General features: G+C 41.3%; 1 protein-coding gene across 3 annotated transcripts; it reads right to left on the bottom strand.

Moving 5' to 3' along the window:
- Positions 1 to 800: 800 nt before the first annotated feature.
- Positions 801 to 21,676, bottom strand: LOC120025041 (CTD small phosphatase-like protein 2-B). 3 transcript variants are annotated; one of them, XR_005472966.1, is made up of 13 exons: positions 21,489 to 21,676; positions 14,050 to 14,240; positions 10,946 to 11,084; positions 10,666 to 10,818; positions 10,165 to 10,398; positions 9,955 to 10,048; positions 5,518 to 5,629; positions 4,999 to 5,085; positions 4,728 to 4,790; positions 4,532 to 4,611; positions 4,135 to 4,261; positions 3,892 to 4,012; positions 801 to 3,636 (listed from the first exon to the last, which is right to left on the bottom strand). XR_005472966.1 is itself a non-coding variant. In XM_038969477.1 (13 exons), exons 2-13 carry the CDS (start codon positions 14,215 to 14,217, stop codon positions 3,571 to 3,573), a joined length of 1,419 nt encoding a protein of 472 aa, XP_038825405.1. In that variant the 5' UTR covers positions 14,218 to 14,240; positions 21,489 to 21,676; the 3' UTR covers positions 801 to 3,570. The 3 variants fall into 3 exon arrangements, 2 of the variants coding, with proteins under 2 accessions (XP_038825405.1, XP_038825406.1); XM_038969477.1 differs by having other exon boundaries at positions 3,892 to 3,987; XM_038969478.1 differs by lacking the exon at positions 21,489 to 21,676 and adding an exon at positions 21,197 to 21,355 and having other exon boundaries at positions 3,892 to 3,987.
- Between the last annotated feature and the right edge of the window lie 744 nt (positions 21,677 to 22,420).

Here is a 22,420-nt window from a genome sequence, read left to right as displayed (position 1 = left end):
GTTTTGTACCATTCTAAAACAATAGCATGTTACTTTTTTGGTAAAATTACACTGCAGTTAGATTAACAATAATTTAAGTTTTCTGCCCATATAAGACATGTCTATGTCCCCGATAGTTGTCTGTTGTATACAACATTTTCTAGTCACATCATCGCATATTGAGCAACAATCATCCCGGTTTAGGGATACCGATCCCGTAGGTTTTAAGTAGGCTATTTAGTCTGGTGTTTGATATAGGCTCAAATAGGATAAGGAACTATATGTTCAAGAGTGGCTCAGTGTTTTAACTGGAAACCAGTAGGCCTGCCTACCCGCACCTGTCCACCCCCCCAAAAAATATCTTCCTTTCTCAGTAAAATGAATGGAGAATCTAGAGCCCTCTAACTTAACACAAAGCAAGTTCCATTGCATTTTTCCCATTGTTACCCCCTAATCTGCGACTGATTTAGACCAGGAACACCAGATGCAATTAATTATCAGGTAGAACAGAAAACCAGCTCCAGACCTCATAGGGTAAGAGTTGAATACCCCATATCTAGAGTAGGGTTTTCCCAAACTCAGTCACAGGGCCCCAAATTTTATTCTTGCCCTCGCGCCACACAGCTGATTTAAAAAACTCATCAAGCTTTGAAGATTTTAATCAGCTGTGTAGTGCTAGGGCAAAAACCAAAACTTCCACCCAGGGGATCCCAAGGAGTTTGTGAAACCCTGATCTAGAGAAAGTCAAGTGTAAATAAACTACAAGAGAGTTACAATACCATGTTCAATAGGAAAGAAAAACAGCATGCTGGATGGTTTAACTTTAAAACTTTGTTCAATACTTCAATGCAATTTGGTATGTACATTTTACAACATGGTTAACAAAGATGTCATTTTAAGCATTTAAAAATACATTTTAAATACACCTTAACGGAAATTGAAAAAAGTTAATTACCACAGTTGTTCTTTTCTGCAGAAAAAGTGCCAAGATTAAAATTTAATTCAGGACTTCCCCACAAAACAAGATTCTGTACATACATGCTAGGTTTCTAACAGTTCAGTGACACTGCCCTAACTAAACATACACAGATATTTGTAAGAAAAACACTCCCTCTGATGTAAAGTTAAATCTTAATGAATACATTTAAAAAGTAGATGACATGCCTTTTGAAATAAAAAATACAAAAAGATTTTCCTTTAACGCAAAGCTGCATGTATTGTACAATTTCCATTGTACAATAAAACAGGTAGAATTCACATAAAAATGAACTGGATGTACATGTCAAATAGCCCATCCTTAAACAATTACAAAGTAAGCTCTCCCTTGATAGAAAAGTGCCAGGCCCCCTTTAAGGAGCAGGTTCATCCTCCTAGGGGCCATGTCAGGCTTATGGGGCCAACTCTCAACCAACCGCTAAAGTGGGTATGGATAGGGTTGCATATTTGAAAATGCTATAGAATAGGGTGTTCATTATTTATATATATATATTTTTTTATATACAAATGGCGGAAAAAAATTACTCGTTGTGCGCGTTCAAAGCAGCAAAAATCTAAGAAATTGATAGATCCTTTGGATCATGGACTTTTGATTTGTTAATTCCCCCCCATTTTGGGATCAAGTGTGGGAAAAAATTACATTCATAGTCTGGAAATATTTAGGGTCGGCAAAAAAATCTAAAAACAAATATCCGCCCTGTAGTGTAACTCATCTGTCAGTTCAGTTTTATAGGGTGATGATTTCCAGAAAGGCAATGAGAGAGCAGGCTAAAAGGACTGGTATTCTACAGGGTTTTTACCCTCAGTCCTTCAGATGTTTGGCAAAATGACATGCATGATTAGCTGGGATAGGGCACAGTTGGATTCACCTAACAACTTTGTTCGCATGGCACAATTCAATTTAGAACAAAAATAGAGCAAACGGACCAGAATTTCCTTTCCGATTTGAGTGTTTTGATATTCGAGGGTTGATTGTCTCCGACTTAAACACTTCCAACAAGAGAGAGAGAGAAAAAAAGCTGACATGGGTGGCGATGTTTGATCATGTTAGGAAGGAGGTTTTTATGGCACCATATACATGACCAGCTAATGTACAAGTCCATAATATCAACAAAAGGGCCAAATGGACATGGAACGGTAACCGTTTTAGGTGTAATTTTTTCCTTACAGTTTATCATCAATAAAGTGTCTATGATCTGGTTAGGCCACATGAAATAACATGACTAGGTACAATATCTGACAATGCATCATGGTATATTTCTCTACAACTCTCCCAAGTCTGGGCAGAAACATCCAGACATTCATAACGAAGGTTCTCCAAAAACGCTGCTTCTTTCTACTGCATTTAAAAAGGCTTTAAAGCCATATAATAAAACCAATTCCTAAAACAAAAAAAACCTACTAGGCAGGTTGGGTTTATACCACAGTGCCGAGGCTTGCTGTTTATATGCTGGTGGTGCTACATTTTGGGCTGTTTCAGGACCCAGCCATCTATCCATCCATCCATCCATCCATCAATCCATCAAATTGCCCCCAGTAACAGACAGGGGTGAAATCTACATGAGTTATAATTCAATACTAGACATATCCATAAAAATAAAACCCTGGTTGAGTAAAAATACATTGAAATATATGAATGACAAATAAAAATGTTACTATAAAAGAAAAATGTCAACACGTCACTTGAGAAGCGGGGAACATTTAGTCAAACGAACTGTCTGTCCCTTGATGCAAATTTCTTGAACGTTATACTAATTGATTGATTATTGGCAAAGTGTCCTATTAATTCAAACAAAGCCAACTATTGTTTAAACAGAAGTACAAATTATACAGGAAGCTGTGAATTTGTTCAATTTGATTTGACATAGCATGGGGATATCCTACCATAACATCAATGTTATTTTCCAATCAACAGCCTTGGAGAACACCTACATAAAACATAGGCAGAAAAAAGCAAATGCAACATTGTGAAATGGGGTAAAATAACACATTGCGGTTACAACGAGTGTCTACAAAACAAAGAAATTCAGCTAGAGGAATGCATAATGAGATCCTATAGGCTACTGGTAAAAAGTTTGTAAAAACCCCAAGCTGGAAAGAAAAGATAAGCTATGTACCCACACACAAAACACACACACTTTACTGGCCATTCCTGTTCAAATTGGTCTGTAGCCAATGAGTGTCACTGTCAACAGTCCCATGAAAGCACCAAAGGGAGCAAGTATAATCCTCTTCTCTGTCAGCTAACACATTCAGTCCAGACAGACAGCACCTTGGCCCCTCCGATAGGAAGCAGGGAGAAAGAAACTGCTCATGAAAAAAAGCCAGTCAAAAGGAGGAGCCTTCTTGATCTTGCCCACAGTAATGTGATCTAAACATGTGGCTTTGTAAATTATTTTTAACCAGATGTTGCTTCAAAATTTTTACTTTGCATTGTCATTATCAATGAAAGAAAAAAAAACTATGTGGGGTAAAAAGAGAAAAAGCGAAACCTTAAACAGTAATGGCAATGTTGTAATCCAAAGAGGGCTTTTTACATGTCTGTGTTGGTTTATTCAATCATTCGTTATCTCTTCTGTCCGTCTATTCCAGGGATCAGTCTGGGGGAAGAAGCTCGTGCAGACGAAACCGTTCTCGAACATGTGGCCTCACATCCTCGTTCTGGAGCACAGGAGACAGACTATATTAATACCACAGTGATATGAACCTAAACCAATGATTTAAAGAGATGATTTCTCTGTAGTGGCGAGACCATTTCCTTTTGTAAAAGACTTTGGTAGCGGGCTACTAAAAAGGAATGTTGGGGGCATCGCAAAGCACATGTCAATGACAGCTCAAGCATGTATTACTTAGAAATAAACAAATGATTACTATCCAAGCATTAGTAAAACACATAAAATGTAGTTTTGTATGTACCAGCTCAACAAGCTTCTCCAAGAACGGGACAAGCTTCAGGAGTTCGTTGTCATTTTTGTCCATGAACCAGCTCTCAATGGGAATCCCATTGGAAAGCTGTAGGGATACAGGAAGGTATACTCTGTATTGGATTGTACAACAGCATATATCAATTCTGTGAATATCATTTAAAATGCAAACAATAGGCTTAATTATGCTGTGCTAGGTTGGGCTACAGATGTCACTTGGGACTGAAAGGCTCACCTGATATGCAAAGGCTTGTGGTGAATTGTCAATGATGACGGTCTTGGACAGGTCTCTTCCAAGGATGTTCAGGTCCTTGATGTAGTTCCCTTGTACGCAGACACAATGCTCACGAAATAACCTGTGTCTATGGTTGGTGGAGAGGAAAATAAATCAATCGTTAAGTCTAAAGGTCTGTTTATGAATAATTCAGTCAAAACAACAATGTTGACAACTGAACAGCCCCAAAACCACAATCAACAGACACAGCAACTGCAATCTCATACAAACAGAACACTATACATGCATGTCAAAGCTAAGGCTTGGTATTCTATTACAAAAACACAGCTGTTACAACATATTAGGACTTCCAATGCATCTAAATTAAGGAAGGGGTAGAAATAAACATTTAACTTACCTAACCAACTGTTTCTTGGGATCCAAGATGTTGAGCAACTTGTCTGCATAAACCTTCTTTGAGGCAGTGAAGAGAATGATCTAACGAGGAAAAGACAACTGAATACATTTCTCATTTCCGAGTAGCTTAATGCAAGTAACTGTACTCTTTCCATATACTGTTACAATTAAATAGGAGAAAAGGAAGCCCAGTTTACCTCATAGATTTGAGACGTGCGCTCCAGGAACTCTCTGAAGAACGGCCTTAAACGCACATACACCTGCAGACAAGCAAAGTATCAGTTATTTGTACAAAGTATTCAGAGGCCTCCGTTTCTCCTAGAAACTGATTCTGCATTTCCGACTTTCACCTGTGGCTGTCTACAATGGCACAGCTTTAGCACCCTCTGGTGGAAAAGTAAAATGCTTAATTATGTCCCATTTAAAACAGAAACGCCTCAATATCAAATCTCAAGAACTTCTGTATACCTGGTAAATTACATCTTGAAACAGGACCGGGAAGGTAAGTGCTGCATCGTCCAGCTCATTCAAGCTACAGTGCACCAATGTCTCATCCTGGTAGGAATCACAAAAATAGTTGTAAGTTGCAAACCACCATAACAATACCCGTTAAGTGGATGTACCATTTACAATAAAAATAAATATATGTTTGACCCGAAATATGTGGTCGGAGGCTCCATACGGAGGGTGTGACAATTGCAGAGCCTCCGGAGGCATGTAGAGGCCAAATTGAGCCTACCAAATTTTGGAACAATGCCGAGGGCTCCGTATAGCTTCGCATTGACATGATTGGTTGACGGCAGGTAGGGGGGGGGGGTCCGTCCTGTATAAACAAACTCACTTCCTTCACAACAGCTTGCTCAAAAGCTCTGAGCTGCTCTGGGAAGCGCAAGAAGTATGAATGCCCTGACATCTGCAGAGGCCGTATCACTGTAAAAACTGCACGGCCAATGTCGGATTGAAGAGCACCATGTAATCATCACTCACCAGGTCGAGAACCAGGGAGAACTCTGGTGTACTGCGGGTCTTTAGTGGGAGGGCAGGCTTCCTGGTCAGCTGTTCCTCAGTCAGTGGAGGTACATGCTTGATGAAGAAATACCTGGACAAACCCAAATCAAACCATTCAAAGGTAAATACAGGACGTTCAATGAAATCACACACAAAAAAAGAAACTTCACTGAACAAAAATATAAACGCAACATGTAAAATGTTGGTCCCAAGTTCCATGAGCACAAAAAGCTTAATACTCAAGTTGAGCACAAATTTGTTTACATCCCTGTTAGTGAGCATTTCTTTGCCAAGATAATCCATCCACCTGACAAGTGTGGCATATCAAGAAGCTGATTAAACATGATCAATACACATGTGCACCTTGTGCTGGGGACAAAAAGCAACTCTAAAATGTGCAGTTGCCACAACAATGCCACAGATGTCTCAAGTTAAGGAATTGTGCAATTGGCATGCTGACTGCAGGTACAGTTGAAGTCGGAAGTTTACACACACCTTAGCCAAATACATTTACACAGTTTCACAATTCCTGATATTTAATCCTAGTAAAAATGTTCAGTTTTAGGTCAGTTAGGATCACTTTATTTTAAGAATGTGAAATAATAGTAGAGAGAATGATTTATTTCAGCTTTAATTTCTTTCATCACATTCCCAGTGGGTCAGAAGTTCACATACACTCAATTAGTATTTGGTAGCATTGCCTTTAAAATTGTTTAACTTGGGTCAAACATTTCGAAGTAGCCTTCCACAAGCTTCCCACAATAAGTTGGGTGAATTTTGGCCTATTCCTCCTGACAGAGCTGGTGTAACTGGGTCAGGTTTGTAGGCGTCCTTGATCGCACACGCCTTTTCAGTTCTGACCACAAATGTTCTATGGGATTGAGGTCAAAGCTTTGATGGCCACTCCAATACCTTGACTTTGTTGCCCTTAGCCATTTTGCCACAACTTTGGAAGTATGCTTGGGCCCATTTGCGACCAAGCTTTAACTTCCTGACTGATGTCTTCAGATGTTGCTTCAATATATCCACATAATTTCTCCACCTTATGATACCATCTATTTTGTGAAGTGCACCAGTCCCTCCTGCAGCAAAGCACCACAACATGATGCTGCCACCCCTGTGCTTCACAGTTGGGATGGTGTTCTTCAGCTTGCAAGCATCCCTCCTTTTCCCTCCAAACATAACATTATTATGGCCAAACAGTTCTATTTTTGTTTCATCAGACCAGAAGACATTTCTCCAAAAAGTACAATCTTTGTCCCCATGTGTAGTTGCAAACCATAGTCTGGCTTTTTCATGGCGGTTTTGGAGCACTGGCATCTTCCTTGCTGAGCAGCCTTTCAGGTTATGTTGATATAGGACTCGTTTTACTGTGGATATAGATACTTTTGTACCGGTTTCCTCCAGCATCTTCACAAGGTCCTTTGCTGTTGTCCTGGGATTGATTTGCACTTTTCGCACCAAAGTACGTTCATCTCTAGCAGACAGAACACATCTCCTTCCTGAGCAGTATGACGGCTGCGTGGTCCCATGGTGTTTATACTTGCGTACTATTGTTTGTACAGATGAACGTGGTACCTTCAGGCGTTTGGAAATTGCTCCCAAGGATGAACCAGACTTGTGGAGGTCTAAAAAAAAATTCTGAGGCCTAGGCTGATTTCTTTTGATTTTCCCATGATGTCAAGCAAAGAGGCACCGCGTTTGAATGTAGCCTTGAAATACATCCACAGGTTCACCTCCAATTGACTCAAATTATGTCAATTAGCCTATCAGAAGCTTCCAAAGCCATGACAATTTTCTGGAATTTTCCAAGCTGTTTAAAGGCACAGTCAACTTAGTGTATGTAAACTTCTGACCCACTGGAATTGTGAAACAGTGAATTGTAAGTGAAATAATCTCGGTCTAAACAATTGTTGGAAAAAAAACACGTGTCATGCACAAAGTAGATGTCCTAACCGACTTGCCAAAACTATAGTTTGTTAACAAGAAATTTGTGGAGTGGTTGAAAAACGAGTTAATGACTCCAAACTAAGTCTATGTAAACTTCCGACTTCAACTGTATGTCCACAAGAGCTGTTGCCAGAATTTCATGTTAATTTCTCTACCATAAACCGTCTCCAACATTGTTTTAGAGAATTTGCAGAACGTCCAACCGGCCTCAACAGCAGACCACATGTATGGCGTTGTGTGGGCGAGCGGTTTGCCGATGTCCTTAGTAAACAATGTTGACAACTAAGACAATTGCATTTTTATCAATGGCAATATGAATGCACTTTCATTTATCCTTTATTTAAGTAGGCAAGTCAGTTAAGAACAAATTCTTAATTACAATGACAGCCAATCCAGGACAACTCTGGGCCAATTGTGCGCCGCCCTCTGGGACTCCCATCACGGCCGGATGTAATACAGCCTGCACATATGGTGCAGTCGGAAAGTATTCAGACCCCTTGACTTTTTCCACATTTTGTTACGTTACAGCCTTCTAAAATGAATTACATTAACAGAAGTATTCAGACCCTTTACTCAGAACTTGGTTGAAGCACCTTCGGCCTTCTTGGGTATGACGCTACAAGCTTCACACACACCTGTTCTTGGGGAGTTTCTCACATTCTTCTCTGCAGATCCTCTCGAGGATTGGATGGTTGGATGGGGAGCGTCACTGCACACTATTTTCAGGTCTCTCCAGAGATGTTCGATCGGGTTCAAGTCCGGGGTCTGGCTGGGCCACTCAAGGATATTCAGAGACTTGTCCTGAAGCCACTCCTGTGTTGTCTTGGCTGTGTGCTTAGGGTCGTTGTCCTGTTGGAAGGTGAACCTTCGCCCCAGTCTGAGGTCCTGAGCACTCTGGAGCAGGTTTTCATCAAAGAGCTCTCTGCACATTGCTCCGTTCACCTTTCCCTCAATCCTGACTAGTCTCCCAGTCCCTGCCGGTGAAAAGCATCCCCACAGCATGATGTTGCCACCACCATGCTACAGCGTAGGGATGGTGCCAGGTTTCCTCCAGACGTGACACTTAACATTCAGGCCAAAGAGTTCAATATTGGTTTCATCAGAGCAGAGAATTTTGTTTCTAATGGTCTGAGAATCCTTTAGGTGCCGTTTGGCTCCAAGCGGGCTGTCACATGTCTTTTACTGAAGAGTGGCTTCTGTCTGGCCACTACCATAAAGGCCTGATTTTTGGAGTGCTGCAGAGATGGGAGAACCTTCCAGAAGGACAACCATCTCCACAGAGGAAGTCTGTCAGAGTGACCATGGGTTCTTGGTCACCTCCCTGACCAAGGCCCTTCTCCACCGATTGCTCAGTTTGGCAGGGCGGCCAGCTCTAGGAAGAGTCTTGGTGGTTCCAAACTTCTTCCATTTAAGAATGATGGAGGCCACGGTGCTCTTGGGGACCTTCAATGCTGTAGACATTTTTTCTACCTTTCCCCAGATCTGTGTCTCAACACAATCCTGTCTTGGAGCTCTACGGACAATTCCTTCAACCTCATGGCTTGGGATTTGCTCTGACATAGACAGGTGTGGGCCTTTCCATATCATGTTCAACCAATTTAATTTACCACCAGAGCACTCCAATCAAGTTGTAGAAACAACAAGGATGTTAAATGGAAACAGGATGCACGAGAGCACAATTTTCAGTCTCATAGCAAAAGGTCTGAATAAGGTATGTAAGGTATGTTTTTTTTTTTTTTTATGTGTAATACATTTGCAAAAATATCTAAAAACCTGTTTTCGCTTTGTCATTATGAGTTATTGTATGTAGATTAATGAGGAACTTTTTAAAACTTAATCCATTTTAGAATGCTGTAACGTAACAAAATGTGGAAAAAGGGAAGGGGTCTGAATGCATTCCGAATGCACTGTAGACACCGTGACAAGATCCTGAGGCCCATTGTCGTGCCATTCAGCCGCTGCCATCACCTCATGTTAGAGCAGAATTCACATCCCAGTTCTTCCATGGCCTGCATACTCACCCATTGAGCATGTTTGGGATGCTCTGGATTGACATGTATGACAGCGTGTTCCAGTTCCCGCCAATATCCAGAAACTTCACACAATCATTGAAGAGGAGTGGGACAACCGGCCACAATCAACAGCCTGATCAACTCTATGCAAAGTACATGTGTCGCGCTGCATGAGGCAAATACTATTTATTTGGTTTTCTGTGACTAACAGTTGCATGTCTGTATTCCTAGTCATGTGAAATCCATAGATTAGGGCCTAATGAATTGATTTCAATTGACTTATTTCCTTATATGAACTGTAACGCTTTGAAATTGTTGCATGTTGAGTTAATATTTTTGTTCAGTACATTTTTCTTTTTTATATTCACAAGATCAAAATTAATTCTAAACATTCATATTTTGGCCTTAACTAAGGCTGGAATATTTTGCATAGAGGGAGCAGATTTGTACTTACGGGTCAAAGACCTCCCAGTCCTCCTCGTATGTCCCCTCTGCACGGGCTGTGGGCTGTGCCTCCACATAGCCTCCTTCTGGAGGGGCGTCTGGGGCTGAGAGGATAGGAAGGAGGAGACCAAGAGAAATGGGCAGGAGAGAAGTGAGCATGATCCTTGTCCATAATGACATGGACTCTACACCAAGAAGACATTTCTTTATCTCCAGCTACCTGTGAGAGGAGGCATGTCTGTGACGACCTCCTCTTCCTCGATGGGCACTTCTGGAGGGTGTGGGGGCCGCATGGGGGGCAGCATGTTGCTGGAGTAAATGGGCATAGTCGTACACACTTCCTCGGTGGAGGTGGCAGTGCAGGTGGGGGTCTCCTCCACCGTCTCCATGTCCAGCTGCTTGACGATCTCCTCAGCCTCCAATGCCTGGTCTGGGGAGTCCGAACCTGACGTGGCTGAAAATTACATTAGATTACTATATTTATACTACTTATTACCGTAGTTCTGCAGGGAAGTTAGATTTGACCACAATATATAAAATACAATAACATAAATGAGCATCATACAAGATTGAATGAAGACTGAGGTAATATAGTAGGCCATTTATCAGTGCAGGGAGTAGAGACAAATATGGAACAATGTAGACCAATATAACATACTTTAAGTCAAGTTTCTGCAGAGTAGTTGGCACTTCTCGACCTAGCATCATTTTGGGGTATTACCATTTTTATTTGCTGGTGAGAAGAAGTTGAAGACTGGAGAGAAGATGGTTCCCAGGAGTTTTGTTCTAGGCGGACTGGTCAAGGTCTCTGCCGCCTCCTCCAGCTTCCCATTGGGCTTCACAGGCTTACTACTCGTGTCATGGTTTGTCGCTTCTGTGGTTTAGGGTGAGGAGCAGGTAAGAACAACATGATATGTCGCTTTATCAAGGCATGCAAAGGCTTGTTGGTGTGGAAGGTATGATTACTGAACAGAATAACGTTTCACTCTTTCCAAACTCACCCCCGTTGACCGAGTTTCTCCTGCTAACCCTGGAGATTGTCCTCCTGGGGGCATCGCCGCCTTGTGGTGTGGAAGAGATCAGGTTGTCGTCTACGTCGCAGGTGAGCCGTGTCTTCTTTGCTGGGTTCTCCTGCTCTACCTTAAGTAGAAACACAACTCTCATATCAGAACTGATGGAAGGAGTATAACTTTAGAACAAAGCAAATTCAAAAAAAATCTTAGTGTTCAACATTTAATTTTGAATCTACCCACTAGCAGAAGGCCAAAGGAATTCTGACTCATATCTGGTTGGATGTACAATGGACTTATAGTATGCCAAGTGACAATGTTCCAAGACAAAGAACCCATATGCCTTCCCAGGGGGATCATTTCTCTCCTGAAATATTGTTTCAGCCAACCCTAGCTACCTACTTGGGCTGCACGATTAATCGAATTCAGATAGAAATTGCGATATTGATGTGCAATATCCATATCACAAGAGGCTGCGATTCTCTACTTTCTTTGACTCTAGACTACGGTACCTTCTCCAAAAAGATTCTCTAGACTCCATTTACTCTCTACATGCACAGAGGATGCTGACCAATCACAAGCGGACTCTCACTCTTTGTAAGGCATGCTGGCTAATCATAAGCATCCCACAGAGCACACAGTTAGATGCTGGTGAGGAGAGAAAGGGCTTTACCTCAGAACAGCGATTTGGTGCCAAAGGGCGCATCTTCAGTGGCATGGCAGTATTCCAGCTACAGATAACCGGTGTCAACCAAATGCACGTGGTGCAAAAAGTGCCTCAGAGTTGTAGCGACAACACAAAAAATGCATTCAATCTTTTGAAGAACCATCCCCTACTTCACGACGATTGCATGGTGGGAAAAAAAGCGCCCGACCGCAGCAAAGCCCCTCAGCCACAGCTAGCCACCTACGTTAAACAGGAATTGACGAGGGTAACGCCCTACGAAAAACATCCCGCAGGACACATAGAAATCACCCAGAGGCTATCACCCAGCCAAAGAAATGGTTCACATTTAGTCAGCAAAGTTATTTTTTTTTATTATTATTTTTTTTTTTTTAAAGAGGATAAACAAGCTGGACAGGACACAAGATTCCATCTCTCAAGTCACCATCCCAACGCTGTATAGCAAAATTAAGGGATAAGTTGAAACAGAACTCACATGATTATTACGTGACTACAACATAGGCCTGTCTTTGGTCTATTACAACAAAGGGATGGGATTTGCCAGGGACCTCACAACGCGATATCACTCTACTTAGGTGTCGATACGATATGTATTGTGATTCGACACTGATTTTATTGTGATTCAATGTTCCAAACATATTGCTTACCATATGTCTGCTGCAGAGGGATAAGAGAGCCATGTGAAAACGAGTTGAGCCATCAAGGAAATAAAAGTGCTGAAAAACTAAAATTGTTTAAAAAGATGTCGAACGAGCTATGAAAGGAAAATACTGGAGTTGTGCAAGTACAGCCAACTAGAGCAAAAATAATATTGTAAAAGTCAAAACAATTCGATATAGCGTTACAAATAACCCAATATGTAATTATCCCCCCATCACTAATAATAACAACCAAGCCCTACATTAGTTTGACAGTAGGCTACATTTTATTGATAAGAAGTTTCAACTGAAAGGTCCGTGCTTGCAAACATTATAGACTACTTCCCCAGAGATCACAAGAAAAAAAACATAGCTCTGGGGTTAAGAGAAGCTTTAGCCGCTTGAGGCCTGAACGAGGAGCATTAAGGGTGCATAACGATCACACATGGTGAAGGCCATCACGTTGAATGACTGGACCAGACTGCACCTTGTAAATTGGTAGGTTACATGTTTTTAAATGAACTTTGACTTATGTTTCAGCCTACTTATACATAAATACAATCATAAGCTTCCTATTCCATCTGCAGCTTATGGCTGGCTGAATAAATAATGAACTTAGCTTTAAATAATTAACTTATGGAACTCCATGGTAAAATAGGAACTCATGTTATTCATTGGTTAAATGAACAACATGCTACACTTATAGCACACTATATTTCAAGGATCATCAACTAGATTCAGCCACAGGACATTTTTTTCTTCAGTGGATGGTCAGGGGGCAAGAACATAATTACAAATAACTTGTAGGCTGCAAATTGACTGCAATAAGCTCCAAAAATATATAATATGACAAAAACATAATTTCAACTGTTTACATTTGTATACCTTCACATCTCTCTACCATGCGTGGGAATACTTGAGAAAATATTTCCTAAATTAAAATCACTTGGAGCTGATTTCCTGGTGTTTTTACAGTCTATTATGTGCAACAATGGGGGCAATGGGGCTCAGAAAACAAATGAAACCACCTGCAAGCCAAATCTGACCCACCAGTTGGGGAACCCTGCTATAGTTTGATGAGCATGTTAAATTAGGTTTGTTAATATGTAGGTGTAGTAATCCTATCATCATATGTATAACAATGTTGGAAAATATTTGCTTAATTTGGTTTTGTATTCATTTAGTACAGTGTGTATTAACTCATGATCTCATTTTAGAAATGTTGTTTTCTACCCAGAAACGTGTTTTAAACATGTCTGATGGAATTACCAAGTTTTCGCAATTACAATATCTGGCCCCCAAAAATTGCAATAATTTCCCCCCCCCCCCAAATCGTACAGCCCCACTACCTACTATCCTTCTACAATCTCTAGAGCCACCGCTAAAATTAGAACACTGCTGGAGTTCTAAGACAACCTGCTGCAATCCACCATGCATTTCTAGGGAAACATGACACTGGGGGTACTGAAACAGACTTTACTTCTTAAATCTGGACAGGGGCTAAATAAAGGTCTAGGGGGTGTGTGTGGGGTGCAAAAAGGTGCTGCTTACATAACACGTTGCTAAGATGTTAAGCTAAGGACTGCATGTAACTTTAGTGATCAAACAGCTGTGGAATGTTGGAGGGGGGAATATTACCATCGGAGATGGCACCCTATTCACTATCTAGTGCCCTACTTTTGACCAAGACTCACAGGGCACTGGTCAAAAGTAGTGTACTATATAGGGAATAGAATGCCATTTCGGAGACAGATAACAGAGAGACGGCTCACCTTGACAGCATTTCCTCTGATTAATTTCTTAATGGTGGACAGCAGGCCTCTCCCGCCACCTGTCGGCGTGCACTCCTCCACTTCTGAATGCCTCCGCTTGGTCCGGGATGGGCGGGGCGCATGGGCAGGACTCGACTGCTGAGATGCCTTCCGCATTCTCAGCCTCATTGTTTTAAGAGCCACATGTAAGACTGGAGGACAGACAGGGCAAAGCGGGTTGATGGGCAAAAGCGGACAAATGGGGGGAGATTGGGTGGGAAGAGAGAGAAAGGGGAAAACACTTAGTGCAAGACCTGATTTTGCCCCTCTTCATACGTTCACATAACATACAGCCTAACAGCTAAAAAGGCGTGGACAAGCTGGTGATTTGAAAACCCTCAGTGAACAAAAACACCAGCAGAAAAAGTACTGCTGCTAACATCTGGTTGCATTCAAGACACCATTTCCTCTGCATCACAGTACATCATCGCTGCCTCAGTGAGCCAAAGACCCATCACACGACCCGACAACTGAGTACTCAAGACTATTTCAGTGAATGTGTTTATCTAACAACTGAAAAGACAAATTGATCAAAAAGTATGAGGACATTAGAGATAAGATGGACCTATGGTTTTCATTAACGAAAAAAACATGCACAAGGAAAGTGATTTACTGTAAGTAACCACAGCTCTCTTCTCTCAAAGAGCACAACCCCCCCCCCCGTACTTACTCTTACATGCTGACCAAACCAGCTCTGCACACGTTGATTTTGAACTATTCCCACCAGACAGGTTCAATATCAAAACCAACTATATTAAATTTGGGGACAGGTCAAAACATGCATGGACATTTAGCTAGCTTATCGTCCTGGGAGATAAACAGTGGGTTATTTTACTTGAAATGTTCATGGTCTTTTTTGCTGGATCTTTGTAGAATTTCACCCATTGTGAGTAATAACCGTAGGTTCTCTTCCCCCAACAATTTTTCCACAGATAAAAATGGGAAACCACGTTAATTTGTTTTTTTTGATTCATCACTCCTTGTTCATTTCTCTGTGGATTTTATATGGCAACTTTATTAAGGTGCATTACTACAACCGAGTGGAGTGTGAACCTAATTTTTCTTTCAATTCACCCACGTGGGTTAGTATGCTCCTAAACACCAATGAGGAGATGGGAGAGGCGGTACTTGCAGCACTTCACGCATCTAAAATAGAACCAGGTTCTATTTTCGCACTTGGCTACAGACACCCATTGACGCGTGCAAGCTCGAGGAAATTATAAAGTGCATTTTGCAAAGCAAGTTTTGGTCAGCATCCTACATTACATAACTGTCTGAAAATGTGTTCAGACATGTCCAGGACCCATCAGGCACCATGCCAGACAGTGGACACACAGCCCTCTCTAACCACCACTCCCATTGCACTGCAGAGAAACCCACTGCTTCACTACATCTGCATTACATTACCATGGCGCCTGGCCTAAACAGTGAACACACTTTCTCAACAGATCCTAATATAACAAAGTCCATTTACTTCTCAGATAAACCTGGAGGAATGTGAACACAACATCCCCTTTTTCAGTCACTAATGTAAAGTTTCCATCCCTTGTCAAAACATGTGATGGACAATTTTTTATTTTATCACCCACATTAAATGAGCAGTTGATTACAGGGCAGGGATTCGGGGAACGTATGTGCCTTCAACAATATTTCCATAGATACAAGACAAGTAGCCAGACTTATTCAATACAAGCCACAGGGAGGATTATTTCCAAATGAACACTACAGTCTTCACCGTGACGAAGCAATAGCCGTTATGTTGAACTAGCATAACAGGGATGTTACGTGGTACTATTTATGTAATATGACAGCATTAGTGTCCTTGTAAAGACTGCAAGCCCCATGGGCACAGGGGTGCCAGTGTGAGCAATGCAATGCGACAATGGAGAGGTTAGCTACAAATCAGAGATTAAAAATAGCTTCAAATCCAGAGACAATATTTTTTTTACGCCTAGATAATAATATAGCCAGTAAATAAGATTATTTACGAATGAAGGAATGACCTAGCTCTCGGTTAGGCTAAGCCAGGGATCAAACAAGGCCCGTGGACCGAATCCAGCCGGCGCACTGATTTGGGGTGTCAATTCATTTTGGCCCGCTTCCACACCGCCCATGAAGCACTGCACTACAAGTCACAGGAAGCACTGCCAACATGATGCACGCCAAACAGCAGTGCATTGCCACACACACACAAGCATGCGGTATCATATCACTAAATGGCAGTGACCGAATCTACCGGACCGAAAGTTTAAAGGTGTGGTAGGCCATGCCAAGTGTCAGTTCCAACTGATCATTGCTGTAGCCTACAGAAAAAACAAACAATAGGCTATGTCTGGCCCGCAAATTTGTTGTGGTTTTTCCCCCCAATATGGCCCATGTGCTGATTGAGTTTGATACCCTTGGGATAAACCATCCAAGGAGCCAGCAAATCTTCCAATGCAGCAGAAACGGCATGCCTCAATTTTGCCAACAGAACTCAGCAAGGATGCAAGAGCCAATGAAGATGAATCACACATACAGTTCCTCTAGTCATAGCATGCCTATTTTTTACCACCTCAAAGCATGACTCATTCACAGCTTCAAACAACCCAAGGCTGCAGCCGGTAGCACCAGAAACACTATACTGGGGGAAGAGGATTTCCTTATTTCGCTTTCTTTCTAAGAACAAAGGAAATCTATGGATATATAATACACACATCAAGTAAGGTTGTGGATAAAGCTATATTTCAGAAAAGTATAGTACAGACTATCCATTTTCACTGCCCCCAGATTTCTGAAATTACAACCAGCTGTTACACATGCTACAAAGAAAACAACCTCTATAGTAGCTAGATGCTCACACACCATTATACACCATATGCTTTCTAAAACAAATGTAAAAATATATATATAAAAAAAATAAGATGTGTGAGAACCATTGAAATTGCCTCATGCACACACAGCTCAGTGGTGTGACCGTGATGTAAGTTGTTAAATTTAAACAGGTATTACCTCATTTTATCATGGCTCATTTTATCATGGCTCTGTTTACCCTACTGCACGGTTATTCAACTAAATTCTTACGGGGCCTAATTTGAAAAAGGTTGTTTATATTATAATCTTATGAAGCACTTTCATAAAAATGTCGCTAGAAGTTCATTTGCGTGCTTTAAGAGCAGCCTAATTCAGTGCATCAAATTGTTTAAATAATGGAACACATTTGTAGTTATAACAGTTTACCGCATTCACATTCATTAATTTCTACTTTCCTGTCTGTTTTACATGCATAGCTTCATTTTATTTTTATTTACACATAGGAAACCTTTAATGCATAGCATATCTCAGATGACCAGCATCAAATTATGTCCTATTTTCAATTTCTTCATTATTTTCTCTGTCTAGTTTTGTTATTTTTTACACATGGTATATCTCAGATGACTAGTTTTTGCAGAGCAGTCTCTCTCCCTACCGCGTCAGTAGAGAATGGGTGCCTTAATAAAAAAGCACCACCTCTGTAGGGACTAACATTACAACATTTTATGAGTTTGCTTTCAGTTAATCTAAAAACTCCAACATCACAGGAGTGATTTGTACTAATGGCTGAATATAGTTGCGCAGTGAAGGGAAAATGGAAGGTTTTGTTTGAGTTTAAATCAGGAGAAAAAAAACATTTTGAAAGTCTGTTTTACCAATCATGTCAATGGCTGTTTCATCCCTCCCCTGTAGTCCCAAATTAAGTCAATTCAATTGATTGAAGATGTCACAAAAACAAAACGTGATACGAGCTCCTCATGCATTTTCGCTAGATATTTGTTGGCTTTCTTGTGGTGGAAATCACAGAGAAAAGCAACCATCTCCTCCCAAAGATCACAATGCTCTCGAGAGCATTACCCTTGCTTAGCCATCGAACATCATTGCGTAAAAGTAGATCATGATGCTCAGCAGACTACAAAACAAGCAATGTTGCAGGCTAGGATGTTGATCAGATAAAGTTAATGGTAGTCCAGTGTTTTTTAACTCACAGCCGAGTTAAGCACAAAACACTCTCTGGTGTAGTGATCTCATCTGTGGTGAAAGAGCTGATAGGCGGGCAGACAGACCCTGTACCCGTTAGCAGCGCTGATTGGCTGTAACTGGTATGTTAGGTGATATTGACAGCACTTAATGGGCAGGACTAGAGGAAAACATTTCTTCCATTGGAGAATATTGAATGAGGGCTCCATTTGGTAATAAAAATGAAATTCTTGCTGGAAATGGTTTGCTTTTTTCATATGAATGTTCAGAAATGTATCAAAGGGCCATTCTAAATTGATAAACGGCCAGTTGAATAGCCCTGCCCTAGAGTATGACCAAATTAATAATTTCCCAAGGAGTACATGAAAAGTTCAGTTAAATTGTTTGCGTCAAGACCAATCTTGAGTTGATCTGGGATCCAAACTGAATATTAATATTCAGTTTGGATTAACCACCAACACTCAACGTTACTCACCAATATGATGTGTTCAAAATGTGAGCTTGTGTAATGTAGTAACACATTGTCCACATCAAGGAAGGTACCGCAACCTAAAATAATGAAATATGGCAACTTCCAATATTTTAATTTAGTATGACGCAAACTCAGCTGCACAATTTAGGTTGTGTAGCACTTATTTCTCAATGCCAGAAATGCATATAGATTTAGAGCACCCTAAGAAAACATTCCCAAATTACAAACTGTTAAACCAATTGTTATATTATAATGTTGATCGATCTCAACTTTTAGAGGTCTCCAAATAAACTGACCTCAGAAAAAAAATACCACAACACCCCGCGGTCAGCGTCACACGATGAATGTAAAACTTTGTAAAAAGTGGGATTAGTGAGAGGGAATAAACTGGGCGATTTGGGCATTTACTCTGCAGGTCACATTTCATCCCTGAGAACTTCCACGGCTATCAACAAAGGAAGGAGTATTTGAGCAAGAAGTTGCTTCTCAAAGTGGATGGTGCACCTCCCATCAATGTGGCTTTAAAGCATCAGGCAGCAGCACCAGCCGAGCATGAGCATCATCATGGGCTTCAGTGAGCATGGAAGTCAAGCGGGAAAGTGAAAGAGCAATGCTAACGTTAGCTAGCTATAACAGATTTAGCTCACGTCATCTAAATAACACTGAAAAATAAAACATGCTTTAGTTTAGTTCACGCAAATATATTCACAGAAATACATATTTCCACATATAATTGATTACATTTCTTCTATAAAGATTGTAATTGTGTCAATATGTTGTGAATATTTTAGAAAATTAGTTTTCCATATTAAAAAGTGGAGGTGCCACTTATCCGCTCACCATGTACAGTAGACTACAGGCAATATGTTCCTCCACCATGTACAGTAGACTACAGGCAATATGTTCCTCCACCATGTACAGTAGGCTACAGACAATATGTTCCTCCACCATGTACAGTAGACTACAGGCAATATGTCCCTCCACCATGTACAGTAGACTACAGGCAATATGTCCCTCCACCATGTACAGTAGGCTACAGACAATATGTTCCTCCACCATGTACAGTAGGCTACAGGCAATATGTTCCTCCACCATGTACAGTAGACTACAGGCAATATGTTCCTCCACCATGTACAGTAGACTACAGGCAATATGTTTACATTTACATTTAAGTCATTTAGCAGACGCTCTTATCCAGAGCGACTTACAAATTGGAAAGTTCATACATATTCATCCTGGTCCCCCCGTGGGGAATGAACCCACAACCCTGGCGTTGCAAGCGCCATGCTCTACCAACTGAGCCACACGGGACCATGTTCCTCCACCATGTACAGTAGACTAATATGTTCCTCCACCATGTACAGTAGGCTACAGGCAATATGTTCCTCCACCGTGTACAGTAGGCTACAGGCAATATGTTCCTCCACCAAGTGAATCATAGAAACTAAAATCTTGCGTTCAGGGCTTTCCTTATATGAGGGGTGCATAAATTGTAAACAAAGATATTTTAGAGTTAAAACCCATGTATATTTAAGCAGTAAGGCATGAGGGCGTGTAGTATATGTCCAATATACCATAGCCATGGGCTGTTCTTACCCACGATGCAACACGGAGTGCCTGGATACAGCCCTAGTGGTATATTGTCCATATACCACGAGGTGCCTTATTGCTATTATTGCCCTGAATGCCGATTGGCTGAAAGCTGTGGTTTTTCATACTGTATACCACGGGTATGACAATAAATTTATTTTTACTGGTCTAATTGCTACATGGACTTTAATTGGGGGCTCTAGAAAGAGTACCCATAGTGACTGCAGCAGCCCATTCATTCGCCCTCACTACTAATCGTTTGGTGGTGGCGGTCCATCGTTACATAACATGTGGAAGGTATGGTTATATGAGGGAATGGTCTAGCAACATGAGTGGCAAGTGGGAACACCACTCACACTTCATTGAAATAGCTAGTTAGCTAACTTGACAAAGTTTGTTTAAGTCTTCTGGCAAGTTAATCGAATTGTCACTGTTAAACATGTTTCTGATTCCTTCGTGTAATGGGTCGAAGCTGGTTACAATTCAAAAGAAAACATGTTAAGCTTTCGCACTTGTTCCGCAGCTAACCTAACCAACTAACTTCTGCTATGTCCATGGACGGGCAGCGCTAACCAGGCTTGCATACACAAAGTGGGCGGGAAATTAAAGCTTGCTACCGACCACTCGTGTCCAGGTAGAAGGCCGTAAAAACAGGGTACCAATAGTAACTAACTAGCTAAACATCACGCGAGTTCGCAAGCTGCTAACAAGTAACAAACATCGAAAGCAAGGCGCGAGGTTAGTTAACGGTAGCTAGCCGCTAGCAGTGGCGGCTAGCTCGCTAACTAGCAAAAAAAATGCAGTACCTAGATAACTAGCTACTGTACCTGACATTTCTCAGTCTATTTTCAATTGAGAAATGTTAGCTGTTTAGTTATGCTGTTAGAACATCTAGCTAATGAATTTAAACGTAGATTGTGAGAGGCTGGACAAGCAATATTTAGCCCCTTGTTCTGTCCAAAGGCACATTTGACTAGGTAGCTAACTAACATTAGCTAAACTTAATTAGCTAGCACTAGCCAAACTTTGCTAACTGATTAGTTAGATACCTACCTTGGCAACATGTATCTAGTCAATTAGCTGCCTTAGGCAATAGTTAGCCAAGACTGTTGTAAATGTATAAGAAATCAAACCAACATTCACAAAAACATTCAGTAATTTTACGCTGCGAAATGGTTACATGTTAGCAAACCAGGAGGCCGAGATTGTAGCAAGACATAGGGTCAAATTGGCTGGCTAGCTACTGTAGATTGTTTTTGTCCATGCCTTGGGGGCGAGAAAGGAAAATATTTATTTGTACGTCACTCACACATGCTGAAAGACGCTTGAAATAATCCCTACTTACTTTACAGTACTCCACCTTATCTAGAAAACGAGTTGACTGATCAAGCACTGCTGGCTGCCACGGTGCGGACAGCAGCTGCTTTTTCGTTTTTTTAGTTCCTCTTTGCTGTTTTTATGAACGGTCTAGTAGCTGATACTGCGATGTGCTCACAGACGCCATTTCCCGCCTCCTCACCCACACTCTCTCGATGGCAGATACCCGGATGACAGAGGACCGCTTGAGCCAGAGGCGTCAATGAGGTGGTTCGTTTATCTGGCCCGGGTTACCCCGGTGAGAGGAATTTGTTTGGGTGAAGTGATTGCATTCATTGTGGAACCGGACTGCTTCCGTGCGTGAGCCAGGTGCCCCGCTCTGGCGGACAGCGAAGTCGGCTCAAAACAAAAGTAACTTAATTAAGCACGAATTCTAAATCGAGTTTTGTGTTTTCACATTCAAAAGTGATTGCTTTGGATAAAAACCCTTTACCTGCCTTCCCAATGAAAACTAGTTTGAAAATTCCAACATTTTGATGGAAAAGAGATGTACGTTTCTGGACGATGCACCATGCTGACATGACCAAACGGCGCAGATTACTGTTTGATTTGAGAAGGGCGCCCCACCCTCCCGCTTTCGCCCTATAATGTGACGGGCCATTGCCCGGTTCAACCCGGGCCAGCGTAATATAACTCAATGTTTCCTTTGCTTGTGCACATGAACGCACACCCCTTTTATTTGAAAAACAGTACAATACCAGAGATATTCTGACAGTACATACCGTTACCTGGTCCTGAATCCCCCGAGCATCCATGCGTGTGGTTCCTTTCGAGGTGTCTTCACCCCGGGTATTTACTTGCAATTGCTTGATCTTTTGGGGTCTTCTATGCAGACTAATAACGCTTACGAATGTTGAGAAAAAAGAGCGAGTAAAATGTAAAATACTAGAAATGTTACGG

Source organism: Salvelinus namaycush, chromosome 30 (genome assembly GCF_016432855.1).
Source record: "Salvelinus namaycush isolate Seneca chromosome 30, SaNama_1.0, whole genome shotgun sequence".
Taxonomy (NCBI): Eukaryota; Metazoa; Chordata; class Actinopteri; order Salmoniformes; family Salmonidae; genus Salvelinus; species Salvelinus namaycush.
This window is presented reverse-complemented; position numbering and strand designations above follow the sequence as displayed.